The sequence below is a fragment of the Protopterus annectens genome, chromosome 11.part0 (assembly GCF_019279795.1).
Source record: "Protopterus annectens isolate FY-2018-M chromosome 11.part0, PAN1.0, whole genome shotgun sequence".
NCBI classification, from domain to species: domain Eukaryota; kingdom Metazoa; phylum Chordata; order Ceratodontiformes; family Protopteridae; genus Protopterus; species Protopterus annectens.
In genome coordinates, this window is record NC_056745.1 from 405184392 (window position 1) to 405204518 (window position 20127).

Sequence of the window (20127 nt, forward strand, 5' to 3'; positions counted from 1 at the left end):
CAACTTAGAAAAAAAATCAAAAGAAGGGAGAGGAAAAAAGTGAGAGAATACAAACGATGGTATTTAAAAAAAAAAAAAAAAATACTACAAGTGGTAAGGAAGGGCCTACCAAAGGCAGGAGAGAGGGACAGTACCAACAATGGTAGAAATTTAAATTTACCAAGGTAAAGGGTAGGGAATAGAAGTAGGTTATAGGCGACAGTGAGAAAAGGCTAAATTGACTAAAAAATAATAAATTTGAGGAGAAACCATCTTAAAAGTCACAATTTCCCACTTAGCTTTGAGATAGATGGCTAGTACATTGGACGAGGAACATGGCAAATGAGATCTGGAGCAACTGGGAGAGGGGCATTACAGGTATGTCTTAGCCGAGAGTTTTTGGCTGGCATGAGCTTGGAAACGGCTGTATCAGTTCTGAGGATGGAACCGAAATCCTAATTGTAATGAATAAACAAAGATTTACAACATCAGATTTTACTTTTCACCTATTTTAATCTTTTTAGTTCAGGGTGTTGGAGATGTAGTAATGAGGACATAGCACACTGGCTACATATTTTTGGACTGCCCAAAACTTGCAGATTTTAAAAATGTTTTACAATAAATATGCAACTTGATACATCTGAACAGATTTAGATAACTAAAGTATATTTTCTTGGGGACATGTCACATTTTTCTCCTTTGGATCTCCACAATCTAGACTTTTACAATTTCTTGTGTGCAAGTAAGACATCCATAAGAAATGGCACTGCTACTACTCCTCCCCCTCCTTTTCCTCCAAGACGTATTTAGGGAAATTAATCTTCTCTCATTAATGGAGTTTGCAACTACTGTTCCCAATTTAAGAGCAAATTGGAGAGAAATGGGCATCTTGGACAATTTGCATTAGTGACAGTTGTAGTTTTATCTGCACAACGGCTTTAAAATATGGCTTCTCTGTATACTTAAAAGCTTTCATGGGCCTGACTAATTTAACTATTTACTCTAAAAATTATGGTTTACCCTATGTGTTTCTATTTTTTTTTTTTTTTTGCTAAAGGGAAATGTTAGCTATATCCCTTCATTAATCTGTAAATTACTTCATATAAATGAATTACAAGATTAAAGTTAATCTCCGTCCCCTGCACCATCTTACCAATGGGTGCCAAGCCTTACTCTATACCTTGCCGTCATAAAAACCTTCCCATAACACTGCCACTACACAAGACACACAAGCATTCACAAACACCACTACATACACCCCCAGCCTAGCCCGGTCCCCACTCCTAACAAACATACAACATCTATCCTTCAGTCATCCACAACCCAAACCCTAACTCACATACACCCCTCTAGCCCAGTGTACCTGTCTTGACGTTACATAACAATAGGCATTTCCACCTCTCGGCTATCCATACCATTGGTATTAAATGATACCCCCTGTATTTGTCTGAAGAAACTGTATTCAAAAAGACGCAGGACAATATACACACACACACACACACACACACACACACACACACACACACACACACACACACACACTACAAATGTAGCAGATGTGTAAATGTAGCAAATAAAAGCTATAATCTAGTTAGGTTCTGCATTTCAGTTTGAAGTACACATAAAACATATGAAAAGAGTAGTAGTAGTAATGGACAAAAGTGGATGTATGATAGAATAGGTGAAAAAGATGCAGAACAGACTGGGTTTGCAAAATATTTGCTTGGGATATCACTTGTAAAATGGCTGATATTGCCACACAAGAAAGTCAAATATGGGAAACCTAAACCAATACTGAATTTTGATATGCTGTGCAAAAAAAAAAAAAAAAAAAAAACGGGATTACAGAAGCTGTGGTAACCAGGAAGGAAATTATTACTGGCTAGGAGATAAAAATTTGTAAAAAGTGATTACCCAGAAATGACAATGAAACATCATTTGATATTTTAAAGGAGATAAAGGAATACAATTGAAGAAAATTACAATGTAAATTGTCATTCTATGCTGCTACGACTATTTTTTGGGGGGGTCCTTTTTCCCCTCACACCTGCAAACCATCAAGCTTCTACCAAATGGACTGGAGCACACAGTCTTTCCCTCAAAGTAGGGTCACCCTCAAATCAACAAGTGTGAAAGCAGTCATGATTTATGCAGCCATGAGGGCTGCCTGTTCCCTTGCAGACATACTTGCCATGGGTAAGGGTTTCTGTATGTCCCTATCCTTGCCCTAGACAAGAGTGTTTGCATCCAGCATCACAACAGGGGGAAACTATGCTTTATCTTATGCAGCTGTTCATTCCTGTGCATTTGCTTAATGAAAGATGGTGACTGTATGGTGCTCCACAGGGCTGCATCCAGAACATATGCACCACCCCCTTTCTATGAAGGCTTGTGGTTGCATGCAGCCAGCTAAGCCACCCCTCCCCCACCAGGATGGGCATGTCCACCCTCTCTGCCACCTTTCTCCCAAGCCACTAGTTAAACTCAAGATGCCAGGGACTTAGTTCTTCACCACTCTATGCCACCAGAGTTGGCTGGCATGGCTACTTTGAAGGTGTTCGGGAATGATGAAGTGTAGACTTGACTGCCCAAATGAAGGGACTGGGAATATAAAAGAACTCCCACTAACACTAGTGGTGAACCAAAGGACAGACACACAAACAGATAGTTGGTATTACTAAGGAAACAGAGCATGAATAACAAGACAGAGTGATGAATTAGAGTGAGACTTCCAAGTAATTCCTGGGATAAAACTGATGGAGACTGTAAAAGTGTTACTTAATGGAATCTCAAGTTTATCCTCTTGGGTGCCTTGTTATGAAAGAATATCCAGATTATGGCTGCTCCAAAGGCATATTTTGACCCAGGGGTGACATCCAAGTTATTGTGCCTTGCAAAAGAAGTCAGTGATGCCTAAGTGGCAGCTGCACAAAATCAGTGAAGCACTTTTGAAGATTTGTGAGGTGGCCACAGGTTTAGTAACATGTACAATGGAAGTCTGAAGGGAAATGAGCTGCCATATTTCTGTTAAAATCTGATACATTGAAAAAAAACAAGAAAGTACACTGGATATATTTCAAACCATTTTTGGGAGCAGAAGGATATAAATAACTAGGAATCTATTTTCCAACATGATTTCTCTTCAAATAAAATTTGTGTTGTCTACGAACATCCATACAATGCTGTAAGTATTCACCCCAATGGAATAATTAAGGAAGAAAGCTGGACGATCCTTACTAATTTGCATAACATTCTGTAGCAACTTTAGACAGAGTACTGTTGTGTTCCAGTCCTTCTATCTTCATGAAAAATTATCAAGTCCTGCAACTCTGAAGTAACAGCCAAGAGGATGGTCCTTCCAAATGAGACACTTTAGGTCGGTAGGAGAAACTGGTTAAAAATGACAGAGGTTAGATTTTCCAGAATGAAAATAAAGGTTCCAAGGAGAAACAGGAAAATAGAAAGGAAGATTTAAGAGGAAAGTCCTATACGTTTTACAAACCTTAAGATAAATAGGGGACATAAAAGTTCATCTGGTAGCCATTTTAAACAAGAAAGGCTCATGTCCACCATGGAAGGGTAAAAAAGGTCTCTGGCAATCAATGGGACTAAACAAACCATGTTGTTAATTTCGGGGACTGAAGGTCCAGATAAAACTTGTCCAAGAAAGGAGTTAAAAGCAGAAGGTACCAATCTTAAATCAGGGCAAAAATGAGGCTAGCAGAAAGACTAGCTTTGCTCATTGCGACTTTGGGAAATTTTATGAGAGGAAAATGGTAGAGGCATTAAGAGGCCCTGGACTCTGAAGCAGTCTTAGAGCTACTGCAAACATACACTTGGGGTACACTCCAGCCTGGGGTGACCAAATGGCAGTGTCCAGAACTTAAGTTACTTGGCTCTCACCTGAATATAGAAGAACCTCCTGGATTCTTTTGCAATTTTAAAAGTGCAAGTATGCATCCTGGAGGCCTTTAAGCAGGAAAGAAGGATGGGCTGCCCCATGACCATTTAAAAAGGCTCCTTGACAACATACGAATTTACAACCCAGAATTTTTAATGGGACCGAGGTCCTGCTTCATATCCTGACACTGCAAAAAATCTTGAGTAAGAAGCACACCCTTGTGGGCTGTTGGGACCTCTTGGATGGCTCTTTCAGTAGCAAGCTCAGAGCTTTTGCTGCAACCTTTAGACAAGGTAAAACAATGAAGATGGAAAGAGACTACCAACTGGGAGGGGAACAAAAGGGAAATGAATAGCCACTTGATATTGACACAGTCTTATCCACCTGTCATGAGTGATGGCCTGCCACACAGACAGATGAACATACAGATGATCCTTGACTGCCTCCACAGTACAGCAGCCAGGCAAGCCCTCATGAAGTGAGAAATGTCCCTCCACAAAAGGGCACAGTGGCCTGACTGTTTTACTGAGTGCATGGTCATCCTGAAAATTATAAGGTCTTTGGCAATACTCTTCAGAACTTTGAGAATTATTCTGTTGGGCACTGAACCAAGTTGCTACTAATTCATTCTCAGTTTAGGACACCGAGGGACCCAGAATTTCATCACAGTTTTAGTGATCTTCATTCTAGCTCAGCTTTTACCAAATCGTGGAATCATAGGATCCAATTACTAGACTAATGGCCTAGTAACCTCCTATGATTCAAATATCCAGGAAGGCAAGGGTCCATCAATAGGGGTGTTCAGGAAATGGGCTTTGCAGTGCTCAAGTCTGTTAGACTGCACTAAGTGGGAAAGTGAACAGAAAGGCCCATGCCTGTCAGAACAAAATCCTCAACTGCACTAAGGCTGAGATAGATGGTCTGATTTACAATGGAGCCAGACTTTACCAGTTGGGACTGTCACTTGTCATAGGTTTCCAAATCTGGTAACAATCTGCAAAAAAAAGTCAGACATTTAAAAATTTTATATATATATATATATATATATATATATATATATATTTGCATATTTTTTGAAACAGTGAATTTGTTTTTCTCCTTACAGACTTTAAATGCAAATAAAATGATTTTTAGCAAACTTTATAGAGGATATACACGCGTGCACACACGCACACTAGTCTCTGTTGTTGCTTAACATTTAAGATTCTCTTTAAAAGTCAAAGCTAAAGACTTGTGTGTGTTGAATTTTTTTCCCCATACAAAAATCAAACTTTTTCTTCCTCGCTAACACTAGATACTAGTCGTATGTCACTATTTCCAGGAAAGAAATGCAATATTCCTATGCATGCATGTTCATTCATATATCTAAATGCATCGCATACTCTTACTCACTATGAGCTCACTTCAAATCCTGCCCACGTAATACAACCTTGATCGTTTCCTTAAAATGCTTTCATTAGTATTAGGATGTTCAAAAACTGTTATCCATAATAAGCTAACCATTTGAAGATTTTGCTTGTGTAACTATATCTGTCTGTTACTAACTTCACAATGTTTAGTAACAGAGAAATTAAAAACGTTTTCCACCACTAACTACTGGTATGTTATGTCGTACAAGAAAAATGGACTTGTAGATACGAAATAGGACTACATGAAATACATGGCTCTACTAAACTTTGTGCATACTTCTTGAAGTAGCAATTACTTTCATAAACTTCTCAGAGGCTTGTTCTTTCTTGGAGAGCGTAAAGTACACCTTTGCATACTTGTCTGAATGAGGACCTTTATTAGGATTACTCATTAAGTGAGCTTATCATCACTGCAACAAGAATTTAACACATGTTCTTTTTCTAAAAGATGTTGCATTTAGCAGTATCACTATCCAGAAGGTTTAGGCTGGGGTAGTTATGTTTTGGGCTGCGCACAGGCCACAATACAAAATACTTTACTTTATACTGTATCAATGCATGTGGATCAATGCATGTGGGGGAAAAAAAATAAAAGTATATTCTTAAAGTGCATCCAGGGAGAAGAGGCATACTGCTCAGGACGTGAAGCTAAGCAGCAGTTGGGCTGCCCTCCACCTACAAGATGGAGTGACTATAAGGACAGGGAATACGGCACAGTCCTTAACATGACTAGTCACGTACCAGGTTGCTTAAGAGGGTAATAATACACACATACATTTTCTAGCCCCCCCACCATGCCTGCATAACACCCAGCCTAGGATGTGATCATCCAGTCTTTTTCATCAGTGGGAAACAGCCAGTCATGATGCAGTCAGATCCATGCAGCTATGATGGAATTTTATGTATTAAAACCCCACCCTACAAGCTGATCTACACACTCACAAATGCAATGTTCTGCAATGCAGTCGTCAGTGAGTATGTGCATTCTCACACAAGATCCATTAAGGATACTGTGCGGATGTGGCTTGGCAGGATTAAGTGATGGTCCCTGATCCATATGTTGCAATGACATACACCTTTCTCTTGAGCAGATTGAGGTTACGTAGCAGGCTGGACCGCCTTCTTCTCCTCAGGAGAACCTTGCCAACCTCTATAGCTCACTCACTCTCCCTTGCCCCATTCCTCCAATGGTTGGTTCACCATTTGCTCCTAGGTCATTGTTACAATAATTATGGTTAAATGCTTCCTTCTGTGGTACATAGCGAACATGCACATGTCATTTTAATAACAAAGCATGACAAGAATAAACAGCCAGATCAGGGCTAATTAAAGGCATCCAGTGAGCTTTATAGCAAAAATCCATGATGGATACCTGCTGATATACTCCGACTGGCTTTCAATCAACCCAGGGAACAAACGGGCTGGGTAGAGCTCTTGCCCTCTGGGGAATAAATGGGCCAAATCTGCTAAGACAGCTTGATGGCTGGCAGGAATTAGGGACCAAAAAAGCCAAAGATGCAGCAAAGATAAAAATGGTCAAAAGCTATAATCTAGGATTGTTTTTAAAGCAGACCTGCAACAAAGATAAAATATGAAAAAGCTGTATAAAGTCTACTCTTTAAGGAATGACGTAGCAAAGCAAACGTGAAATGTAACAGGCTGTGTAGAACAGGTAATGATTGTTTTTTCTGTAGAAATACAGTAAGCGTTACACACACCCACACATCAATTAGCATAGCTTTCAGCTCCTTGATCTTCTACTTCCTATCGGTAGCCATGCTACTTTATATGGGATTAGAACTTTCTGGGTTATCTAAGCAATCTTGCTTTGGGGGATATAAACGTCTGACCCAGCAGGAGGTAAAGGGTCAGTATTTCTTAATCTAATGCAGAAAGGGGGATTTGTCTAAAAGAGTTATGCTGAATGAATATTTTGCAATGTTGACTCATTGCAAGAACCTCTGGAAGTTTCTTCAAATTTAGTTTGAAATCAGCACAGCAGCAGTTACTCCAGTAGTCTTATTTTCTTTGAGGGTTTTTTTTTTTTACTTTCAACAAGGCTGGGAGCACTCATAAAAATCTCTACGTGGACTGCAAATTAGAGGATAGACAAGTCTGTTGCCATGAGTTAGGGAGCTCAACTCAATAAAATTATGCCCATTTGCCTTTAAATGCTCTTAAATCAGGAGGTACACAAATTACAGTGGTCTTCAGTGAGTGGTAGATTCCTACAACTTGGTGGTTCTAATGCCATCCATTCTAAATTTAATTTGCATTTCTCTGTTCAAGAGCATACTTGTCAGCATATCTAATTTTCATACTGCAATGCCCAATTTCTTAAGGTAGGCGATTTCATTACTCAAAGCTTGTAGCTAGCTGCTTACCGATGCATACAAGGATAATTAACTGGTGAAGTACAGCTGTGCATAGACATTGGGGGGGGGGGGGGGCTGCTCACCTACAGATACTGTAGGTTACTAGTAAAGTTGTCTCACTTTAAGGTCTCAGTTACTGTATATGCTTAATGTACCATATTGGTCAGGCTTCTGGCAGAGTTATTGTTAGCGCAGGAGAAAACAGTGGTTATGAATAGGGTATCAATCCCTTCTGGAAAGTACTGTGTATGAATGCATAGTAAAGTTAGCCAAAACACAGTTACTGTTGGTAAGACAGCACTAAAAGGCACTGGGGTGAGAGTGAAGTGGATGAATTCCTGGGAAATCAGTGTTCATAACTCTTCGCTCCAGCTGTAAAGTGAGAAACTTATTTGGTTGTGGCTGGCACTGGTTATAGCCTAAGGTAGCAGCACTCATTTGTTTTATAATGCTGAGCTTGTGTGTGTGTGTGTGGTAGGTACAGTTTTGTAAGGCTGTCTCTGTCAGGGGTAAGGCACAAATAGTGCTGTTTGAGACAATACTGTGCAACTGATCAGTAGGAAACCGCCACCCTTCCTCTTTAAAAATGGGTAGACAAACAAAAAAATAAATTTGCTGACAATTATACAGGTTATACCTGACAATGTGTCAATTTAACACGATTAAAATAATGAGAATCATGAATGGCCATCATAAATCAAAGATTAGGCACCAAATTTCAAAATTAAACTGAGCTGGACAGACATTTCTAAATCTGATGCAGTAAAATATTTGCTCTTAAGCCAAATCAACAAAATTACCTTATTTTAAAAGCCACTCCAAAAATAAAAAAAAGCGTAATTTTAAAATGGTGACATACCACATTTCTTTCCGATCCTTTTTACAGCTTCACTAGTGAACAGATATGTAGCAGTTTCTTTAATTTGACTTACCTAGGTGATTTTTTCTCTCCTGATCCATCTTCACGAGAAGGGGTCTCAAAATCATTGCCATTTTTTAATGAGCAGATAGTAGTGTCATTATCCAAAAACCTATAAAGACTGTTATTGGAGTCTTCAAACACCACTTCCTTTTCTTTCCCAAACAGCCTTGTACCAACAGGCTCAAATACTCTGTGATCCATGAATGCCTGGCAGAGGCGTACCCCCTTCAGGCGAGAAATATCATTACTGCTGAAATAGATGTTCTGCATTAGGTGACTGAGCACCACATCAACTGCATCAGAGCCAGTGAAACAGTCATTATATGTTCTTAGGTGAAGCCTCCGTCTTCTCACTTCCACCTGTGTCTGAAGAGCATGAATGATATTGTTCCACAAGTAGGTTGCACGAAAGGGACCAGAATATCCTACAAAAGTAATAAAGTCATTATTTTAGTAATACAAAAAAGTACAGTTTTGTACCTACCATAAATGTAGATGTTCGAAGATCCACATTGCTGCAGTCCTTACATATGGGTAGTCCGCTGTCCTCGGTCGGCCCGAATACCAAAGTATTAGGCTGACGTCGGTCACGGCGCTTAAAACTGACATCAGGACGTCAGGGTACAAAAGCGCATGACCGACGTCATATCCTCAGTCTTTTCTTGCCCCAGATGTCAGAAGGCCCTAACAAGAAAGGCCAAAGCCAAAAAACAGCAAAAATAACCAACCACCCCTGCACTAACCATATTTACAATATGTACAACCCAAACCACACCACCACCTCTCACTACAGAGGGAAGGAGGACTGCAGCAATGTGGATCTTCGAACATCTACATTTATGGTAGGTACAAAACTGTACTATGTTCTTCATCTCACATTGCTGCAGTCCTTACATATGGGTAGAATCCCAAAGCAGAGGTAAGGGAGGATGGCAAAACTATAAAGCATTAGGGGCTGCCAAAATGCCCTGTAAAATTGCAGTGGCAAATCCAGCCCTAGATTTAGAGTAAAGTGGAAGGTGGTAATGCTTAGAGAACTTAGAGAAAGTATGCACTGAACTCCAAGTAGCTGCTTCCAAAATATCTTTAGTAGCCACCCCCCTTAAAAAAGCTGTAGAAGTGGCAGTAGCCCTAGTGGAATGAGGCCTAATCCCAGCTGGAATCTCCTTACCATGATGGGAATAACAGAAAGCAATACAAAAACCAATCCACTTAGAAATAGTTTGTTTTGAAACAGGTTTGCCCTGAGAACCCAAAGCAAAAGAAACAAACAACTGCTGAGACTGCCTGAACCCTTTAGTTCTGCTCAAATAATATCGTAACTGTCTGTGTATATCCAAAGTGTGCAAAATCCTCTCCCCTTTATTTTGGGGGTTTGCATAAAAAGTAGGCAAATGAATAGTTTGGTTTAAAGCCACACTAGAAAGCACTTTAGGCATAAAAGAAGGGTTAGTACGCAAAGACACCCTATCCTTGTGGAAAATTAAGAAAGGCTCAACCGCCATAAGGGCCTGTAATTCAGAAACCCTTCTCGCAGAGGTAATGGCCAACAAAAAAGCAGTCTTCCATGATAAATATTTCAACTCTGCAGTTGCTGCAGGCTCAAAAGGTTGTAGAGTGAGTTTCTCCAACACAAAATTGAGATCCCAAGCAGGAGTAGGAGCTCTACGTGGGGGTCTTATATTCTTTGCCCCTCTAAGGAATTGCTTAAACAAAGGATGAGAAAATAATGGTGGGTCACAGTCATAGTGAGCAGAAATCGCTGCAGCATGAACCTTTATAGAGGAGAAGGACAAACCTTTGTCCAATAACTCAGTAAGGTATTGAAGAGCAACACAAATTAAGTTTAGAAACATCAAAGTCCTTTGCTGTACTCCAAAATAAAAATCTCCTCCATTTATCTGCGTAAACTTTCCTTGTACAAGGTCTTCTGGCCTCCAAAATAACATTCAAAACTTGTTGTGGAAGCTGAGACCCTCCAGGGTTTAAAACAGAATATGCCAGGCTGTTAGATGTAGAGAGTGAAGTTTGACATTGAGTAAATGACTGTTTTCCTGAGATAGCAGGTGAGGAATCGAAGGCAAAGGCCATGGAGGCTCCCGTACCAGACTTCTCAGTAATGGGTACCAGTGCTGTCGAGGCCAATCCGGAGCTATTAAAATCATGTTTGGCTTGTCCTGTCTGACCTTCAGGAGTACCTTTGGGAGGAGAGGCAGAGGTGGAAAGGCATACACGTGAAGATTGCTCCAATTGAATGAGAGAGCATCCACATTCCAAGCTGTGGGATGAAACCTTTTTGTGCAAAACTTTGGCAGCTGGTAATTTAGTGGAGAAGCGAACAGATCTATGTCTGGAGTTCCCCATAACACTGTCAATTTCTGAAATACATGAGGATCCAATTTCCACTCGTGGGGATCCATAATTTGTCTGCTCAACACATCTGCTAAGGAGTTCTGTGCTCCTGGCAGAAACCTTGCCTGAAGATTTAGCTGTAAACTGAGAGCAGTCTCCCACAAAATCATTGCTTGTCTGCATAGAGGATATGAATGCGTCCCCTTGCTTGTTGATGTACCACATGACAGTTGTGTTGTCTGTTTGAATCAACACCTGCCCTGGAAGAAGTAAATCCTTGAAAGCTATCAATGCAAATTGGACTGCTAACATCTCCTTCAAGTTGATATGTAAATGTTGAAGTCTGGCAGGCCACGTGTCTTGTACCCATTTTCCATTTAGATGAGCTCCCCAAGCTTTGTCTGAGGCATCTGTCGTTAAAATCTGACTCGCCTCTGGTCGGGTCACAGAGAGTCCCTTGTTTAGGTGACATTCCTGAGCCCACCACAAAAATTCCTTTTGAATGCAAGGTATTATCTGAATGACAGTGTCCAAATCTTGGCAGTACTGCGTCCATACATTTTTGAGATACCATTGTAGCTTCCTCATATGCAGTTTGGCATTGGGAAGTACCAGAATACAAGATGTCATGAACCCCAAGGCTTGAAGGACTGTCCTTGCAGTCAGCCTGGACTGACGAGACAATTGGTGAAAGTAAAGGGAAAGATTCTTTTGTTTGTCCGGGGTCAAAAAGGCCATCTGGGATGCTGTATTCAGTCTCACACCCAGAAAGCACATGTCCTGAGAGGGTACTAGACTGGACTTTATTTCGTTCACAGAATACCCCAGGCATCTTAACACTGCCATCACATACTGTAAATGATGAAGACGTTCATCCTTTCCTTGGGCCAGAATCAGGCAATCGTCCAAATAAGGATAGATTTGTATTCCTCTTAGCCTGAAGAAAGCTACCACTGGAGCCAGAACCTTCGTGAACACTCTGGGCGCAGTAGATAAGCCAAAGGGCAATGCAGAGAACTGATAATGAAAAGTCCCAGCCGCAGATACTTCCTGCAACTGAGCCTGATAGGAACATGAAGGTAAGCCTCCTTGAGATCCAGAGTCACCATCCAGTGATCTTTGCCCAGCAGAGGTAAAAGCTGTTGTAACGTCAACATTTTGAACTTGGGAATGTCCAGATATGTGTTGAGGATAGATAAATCCAAAATTGGTCTCCACGTGTTCCCTTTCTTTGGTACTAGAAACAGGCGAGAATAAAATCCTAGTCCCACTTCTGGCAGAGGGACAGGTTGTATAGCCCTATTTGAAGTAGTAGAGAAATTTGTTTGTGAGCCTCTAGTCTTTGCTGAGGAGGAACGTCTGGCATGCCTTTGAAAGGAGGCAAGGTATGGAAATAAAACTTGTAACCTTGGGGTATGATATCCAATACCCATTTGTCTTGGGTAATCAAAATCCAATTTTCCTTGAAGAGTGCCAACCTTCCTCCCAAAGGTGCTGCCAGGCAAGAAGGATCTGGCAGCTGAAAAGTAGGTCATTGGGCCTGTTTACGAAAGGACTGGCCCCTGCCCTCACCAAGATTGTGCAGGTGAACTCCCTGTTCTAGGTCTGAAAGAACTCTGAGCTCTGCCCCTACCACGTCTAGATCTACCCCTAGACTGAGAATCATAAGAAGGATACGTCCACCCCTTAGCAGGCCAATTCCTACTAAACGGAGGCTGAACTTGCAAAAAATCTTTAACAGCCTGCATAGACTTAGCCTTGTCTTCCATTTTCTTCAAGACTGACTCCACAGGTGAACCAAACAACACATCAGACTGCAAAGGAGCATCCAAAATCCTTGTCTTAACATGGTCAGATAAATTCTGATCCTTCAGCCAGGCATGCCTTCGAAGAACTGAACCAGTGGCAGCCACCCTAGACGAGGCCTGCACAGCATCAAAACCACATTGTAATGAATGCTTACCCACCTGTTCAGAGACATGCACCAAATCTTGTAATTCTTTACACTCAATGCCTTCCGCCAGAGCATCCACCTTAGACTTCAATTGAGAAAGAAGAGAGTTTTGATATTTCAACATATGAAACTGGCAATTCAAAGCCCTCATAGCTAAGGTAGAAGATGTATAGACCTTCTTTCCCCATCTATCCAAAGCTTTGGCCTCTTTATCTAGAGGAACCGGATTTTTTACAACAGAGGCCTTGACACCCTTGACTAATAGTTTCTGGGTCCGCCCTAGGACTCTTATAAAGATATTTATGAGCCTCAGGCACCCTGTAATACCTATCCGGTTTAACAGGCGCAGGAGGCAGAGAATCAGGATTAAGTGAAGCCTCTGAAAACACATCTTCCACAACATCCAGAACAGGGGGTATAGCCAAGGGCCTATGTTGGGGTAAAAGCAAAAATTCCCTAAGCCTTTTCCGAGAATCAGAGAAGTCCTGACCTTCCCACTTAAAATGTTCCCTCATAGAATGAAGTGTCTCTGAAAAAGAAAAATCCTCTGGAGGAGAAGCAGAAGGAGTGGAATCATCTGCATCAGAATCAGAATAAGGAGAGTACTCCTGCAAGTCTTCAGTCAAGACTCTGAAACATCCAAGCCTGCTCAAAACTTCCCAACTCTGGCTCCACCCTAGGCCTCTTATCAAGAGGGGGCAAAGAACCTCTAATCAGAGTAATCAAATCTTCTGCCATTTTAAGCATGTGCTTCTTAGGCATAGACCCTGCTGAACTAGGAGTGACACCAACAGAAGCTAAACCTGGCCTGCCTCTGGGAGAAGCCTTGGAAACAGAAGGAGAGGGCCTAACCACCCTAGGAAGGGAGGGGAGTACAGTAACCTGAGAAGCCCCTTCAGCCTGACCTGCCTCTTGAGAGGCCACATCCTGCAAAATCAAAGTCTCCCCCTGAGACTCCAGAGAAGTCTCCGTCGGAACCACCGGTTCCACTGAAGCCTCTAAAGAACCGGCGTCCGGAACGGACGACTCATCTTGCCTGGGTTTAACTGTTTTGTCTTTGCACTTCAGAAGCGGGCCGGAGAGTCCGACGGCATATTATAATTGCACCGCTTACCAAAGACCAGCCTAGCACAAGCTAACAATAGTGCGCTTATTGAACCTAGCACAAAAGCGACACCCGACAACGTCGTGCTCAGGCCCCAAACAAGGAATGCACAAAGAATGATAATCCCTATGCGGTATCTGCTTCCCACAAGAAATACAGTTATTCACTTTTTCTGACATCCGGTAATACACTGAGGCAAGAAAAACCAAAATATTCCAACGGGTATTTAGCCAACTTGGATTCGGTCTGAAACTCCGAACTCGAAAAATTTCAGACGGCACTTGCAGCGCTGCTTCTGCATCGGACCATGCGGCAAAAAAGACTGAGGATATGACGTCGGTCATGCGCTTTTGTACCCTGACGTCCTGATGTCAGTTTTAAGCGCCGTGACCGATGTCAGCCTAATACTTTGGTATTCGGGCCGACCGAGGACAGCGGACTACCCATATGTAAGGACTGCAGCAATGTGAGATGAAGAACATCAAACCATACCATAATGCAAAGATCACGGAAAGTAAACAAACTTGACTAACATATCTCAGAACAGCTGAGCTTGAAACAAAGATTCATAAAAGAAAGGGTTCATGCAATGCAATCAGCAGAGAAAAGTCAAAAACATTTCCCCAAAATTAAAAAATATCCAACAAGATTCCTGGAATTGAACACGAATTAAATGCTTTTTCTTTCTTTCTTTCCAGTAACTGTCAGTTAACCTGCTAAATTTGTCTAACTCTTCTCACCACTCTGTATACTCAGTGTCTTCTGCTATTATTTTTCTAAATTAACATGCTTATTGAAGGTTGTGCGTCAGGGCTGGTAACTCAGCACGTAAAAATCAACTACCAAACATTAGCGGACCAGAGTTCCGCTGTGGCAACCCCTAACCGGGATAAGCCGAAAGACAACAACAACAACAACAACATAGTAAATGATGACTTACTACTCATTCTCTTCAATCTTTCTACTCCTTCCATAGCTCAACCTGTAAATGAAGTGCTTTGCACAGTACACATAAGGGATGATGAGAGTTTAAGATCCAAGAGAGGTGTACACTCTAATGTCAAAGTAGCACACACACCTTATGTGCTGGAAAAATCAGGCAGCTATGGGTTCTAATCACAAACCAGGTACCTGGATGAATTTCTTAAAAAACTGACACTGCAGTCAGGAGCAGCCATAGGTCAACTTGTGCTGTAGGCAAAAGGGTTACATGGCACCCCTCCACCACACCACACAGTGCCCCCATCCTGGTCTACCAAAAGTGCCCCTACTACAGCGGCACCCTAGGAGGCCACCTAGTTGGCCTATGTCTAAGGCCGGCTAGGACTGCAGTGCAGCATAAGCAGGGTACTGCACTCCTGAATGTGCCATCCTTCTAATGAGACATTAAATCAAGGTTCCACCTGGCTGAGTTGGTGGTAGCTCAGGAGGATGTAAAATACCCCATGGCACTTACTAAATAACAAAAAAGGGGAGATTACCCAGTGCCCTGGCCAAATTACCCCTAGTCAGTAGGAATTCCACCTCTGGCCTCCCTTGAAAAGATGACACTGGCCTAGTAGAAATAACCTGGTCAACAAAAAGTAAACAAATAATTAAATACTAGCATACATACCATGTTTCCGTTCTACACATGCAGACAAAAGCAATCCTTTGCACTGTACATATCTATACAAATATGCATTTGTGCATTTTTTTTCCATTTTCATTTTTACTGTTTGGAGCTTTTGTAATGTTTTGTGTTTTTCTGATAAATTATAGCATCTGGTATAAGAATCAGCACCACCCTCCTTAACTCATTTGTATACGAGGTTAGGGTGTCACATAATCACCTAGAGCCAGGTGTGATGATATGGCCTACGTTAATTCTTGTGGAGATTTATTTCCCAGACCTCTGCTGGAAAGGAGCTCTCTAAGCCCAGAGAGACTACCTTTGTTAGCGAATGAATGAATGAACAAATGAAGACATATCCTAGTGTTTCAACTTCTGCCAAGATGAAATTCACTCCAGAAATTGTCAGATCTGTGCTACAAGGCAGATGTGAAAGTGAAAAACACAAACACCAGTACATCTAAATGCAACTACAAAGCATATATGTAAGCCTAAAAGGTATAATCGCCTACTGCAGTCTCACTACACATTGCTATTAAAATGCCTTAGAAGCTTTACTAAACAATCTTGAAGTTTTGTACAATTTGTACACCTATGACTTCTAGAAATTTATTCAAATGGCTGGCTGACTACACCATCTCCTGAATGATGTTATTTTCCAAATGCCTTGTAATTCCCTCGTTGCGTCACTGCATGCCCAGTATCTTCTAAAAAATACTCAACTCAGAGGGGTTCAGCGGTTAGAATAACCAGGTTTTGGTTTGAACAAATACTCCCCCCCCCCCGCTACCAGAACCCAAATTAGTCTAAACTCGTGTCTCTCAATCCTTGTATAAAACATGAAGGAAAGATGGAAAAATGGATCTAATGAAAAAAATATATAAAATGGAAATTGGAAAAAAAAAAAAAAGAAAGAAAGAGAGACTTTGTCTCCTCTACCCATAATCGCTAGCAAGACCGTATAAGGTTTGCCCTTTACACAGATATGACACGTGAAAAAAGGAGCTTAACAAATGGGTCATGCTGCTTAATGCTAGAAGTCTAAATCTCAAAATGCACTTGCTCAAAGCACTCCTTAAATGGAGAACAAACATTTGTACCATAACAGAGACCCGGTTTAAGGCAGCAGAAAGCACCCCTGCACTACCAGGCTATAACTTGTTTCACACCTTTTGGCCCCAGAACTTAAAAATCAGGAAGTACACAGATTACAGTTGTCTTCAGTGAGTGGTAGATTCCTACAACTTGGTGGTTTTAATGCCATCCATTCTAAATTTAATTTGCAAAGGTGGTGGTGTTTCCATATTCATAAAGGATGTGCACACCTCCAGAATGGTAGCCCAACATAACACATCTGAGATACTTCAGGTGCAGCTAACATCAAGACAGCTATTCAGGTCATAGCCTGCTATAGATCCCAAACCATGTCCCAAGACTCACACTCCACATTCCTAAGCACCCTTGAGAATATTAGGGTTCAAACTAACACTCTCAGATTGGGCAACTTCAACTACCCCTCCATTAACTGGGAAAAATACTCATGTACCAGTACACTTGCCCAACGTCTCCTGGAATTCATTAATACCAATGCCCTGGACCAGCTCATTCTTACCCCCACTAGAGGTAGCAATATCCTTGACCTGGTCATTACTAACATGGGCAACCGTTGCTCTACACCAATAGTCAACTCCTCCCTGGTTGGTTAGATCCGACCACAAACTAATTACCTTGGAAATCCACATCCCTCCCACCCCACACAAGGGTAACCACCATGAAAAACTTCTCCAAAGCTAACTTTGGGCTCCTAAAAACAGAGGAGGCTAACTTCATAGCACCCATGCAAATGGAGATCAGTTGCAGGACCGCCGAATCATACACCAATGCACTGTACAAACACGTACACAAATGCATGGATCTCACCATACCCAATAGAACCAAGACACTCTCCTCCAAAAAAAACGGAAGCCAATCTGGTTGTCCCCTGCCATAAACAAACTCTACAACAGAAGGAAGAAACTGATGCGGAATAAAGTGAAGTCCCAAGACTGGAAAAACTCCCTTATCAGCCTCAACAAAAAGTTGAGATCCCTCGTCAAATCCTCTAAAGCTAGCTATGAAAACAGAATTGCACCAGATAGTAAAGACAACTAGAAGGCCTTCTATAAGTTATGTAAAGAATCTCCACAGCAATACCCAGATTTGCTCTGAGCTACTGCAGAATGGTACCTGCTATACTGAGCCAACAGATATTGCCAATAAACTGGCTGACAGATTCAGTGCCAACTTTACCCCCCCCCCCCCGGGACCAGTCACAATACCAGTAGATTGCCAGGCACCCAGTATTACTGCTGCACAGGTTAAAACAGCACTGTCCAAGGCCAAGAATACAGCTTCTATGGGACCTGACAACATCCCTGGCTGTGTTCTACATGAACTACAGGAGTGAACTGGCACCTCACCTGTGTGCCCTGTTCAATCACAGCCTTACCTCAGGCTTTGTCCCTACTGAATGGCGTCCTGCTACAGTCATCCATCTCCACAAAGGATGAGTGACTACAGACCCTGGGAATTATAGCCCCATTAGCCTGATGAATCTGATAGGCCCATGATGCGTTCCGTAGCTTTGCATAACAAACAAGGATATAGGGAATCTCCAAACTCTGGATCCCACACAGTTTGGTTTTGTAAAGGGTAGACCATGCCTGCTCAACTTCTTTGAGTCAGTCACCAGAGCTGTGGATGAAGGCAAGGTGGTTCATACAGCCTACCTTGATCTGGCCAAGGCCTTTGATACAATTCCCCACTCAGGAATCACAGAAAAACTAAGCATCAAGCCCTACTATCACTAGGGGTGTTGCAAATTGGCTCACAGATGGAGTCTGCTACTTTCACACTGCGAGTTCTAAGTCAGACTGCCGACCAGTCACAAGTGGAGTCCCACAGGATTCGGTCCTGGGTCCTCTCCTGTTTGGTATGTACTCTCCTGTTTGGTATGTACTTCTCTGAAGTCCAGGCCAACATGAAGGGACTCTGGCTGACAAAGTTTGCAGATGATTGCAAGTTGGGAGCTATTATTAACTCCCGAATGATGTTGACATCCTACAGAAAGGCCTCACTGAGACTAATGACTAGCGTCACAACCATGTCCTTAAGCTGAATGCCAAAAAATGTGTCATCCCATTTGGGAAAAACCTGGTTCCCATGAATTACCACATCGATGGTAGTCTACTGAACACAGAAGGCGTTAACAGATCTGGGAACACAGGTTGAGAGCAACCTCTCTTTTGACCACCACATTGCCACTGTGGTCAGTAAGTCCTATGTGGTACATCTCATTAATAAGGGTTTTGCATCCAGGAAGAAGGAGGTCATTGTCTCCCTCTACTCTTCCCTCATTAGGCCAATCATGGAGTACAATGCCTCATTTGTCATGTACCTCACTAAACACCTGCAACAACTGGAGAGGCCGCAAAAGTACCTCACAAAGAGAATCCTAAGCTTTAGACACTTGTCCTATATGGACAGACTCAAAAAAACTCCAACTATTCTCTGTCTCGTATCACTTAAGAGGCGATCTCTGCTCGACTTCAAAGCCATGTCTGACCCAGCTCTGTTAGAAATGCTACATGTAAAGAAATCCCAATCCCCCCGCACCACATGCTCCAGAGACCTCAACCTCATTACCACAATCAGAACATGCTGGAGGGACAGGTTCATAATCCAGAAACTGCCCATGCTATGGAATAGACTTCCCATACATGTCAAGCAGAGCACCTCACTGGCCTTAAAGAGAAATCTTGATGACTGGATAGGAAATGGAAAATTCATCCCAAGGATCACTCCAGTGGCTTTACTCGACAGAGGCACTGGGAACTAAGGTCAGGTGGCACAATGCCAGGGTAATGCTATGGGCTAGGCTTGTAATGGCTCCAGGGCCATTAGCCTAGTACACACCTATGAACATAGGGCTCAAAGGGGAAAAACCCAGATGGCTCAGTCACCTATTGCTATAGCCAGAATAACCCAAAAGGAGGGGGATAGAAGGGAGGGATGGTTGAACTGGACATAAACAGACAACATGGATCTATCGTTATAAGTACATAAATTTTGTATCCAATGTGGTCTTTGTCCCACAGACTGAAGGCAGATGGAAGAGTCCACAAGGCAGATGGAAGAGTCCACAGTCATGTATCATATCAGGGATAGCCTTAGGAGAGAACAGTCCATAAAATGGAAGAACTAAACAAGGCCCTGGACCTTGACTGCACATCCAATTTGTAATGTAGCCCAAGTAGCAGTGGCAGAAATGTCAGACGCTCTGGAGAAAAAAAAAAAGCTGTAGAAACCACCACTGCTCTGGTAGAATGACCTTCAGATTTTTCAAGTAAGCACTTCCCTTCAAATTATACCCAGAGGAACTGCAATCTGCCATTTGAATAGGGTTGCTTTCGACACCAGCCTGCCCTTGGAAAAGGAGACAAAGTTGTTTTGATTTTCAGAAGGCTTTAGATTTGTTCA

General features: G+C 42.0%; 1 protein-coding gene across 1 annotated transcript in view; it reads right to left on the minus strand.

The window, feature by feature from the left end:
* DEPDC4 (DEP domain containing 4) overlaps nucleotides 1–20127 on the minus strand; it is a 362627-nt gene that overhangs the window by 322093 nt on the left and 20407 nt on the right. Inside the window, exon 2 of the mRNA XM_044087899.1 lies at nucleotides 8597–9011. Within this exon, the coding sequence (XP_043943834.1) occupies nucleotides 8597–9011 (415 nt within the window). The remainder of the gene's footprint in view (nucleotides 1–8596; nucleotides 9012–20127) is intronic.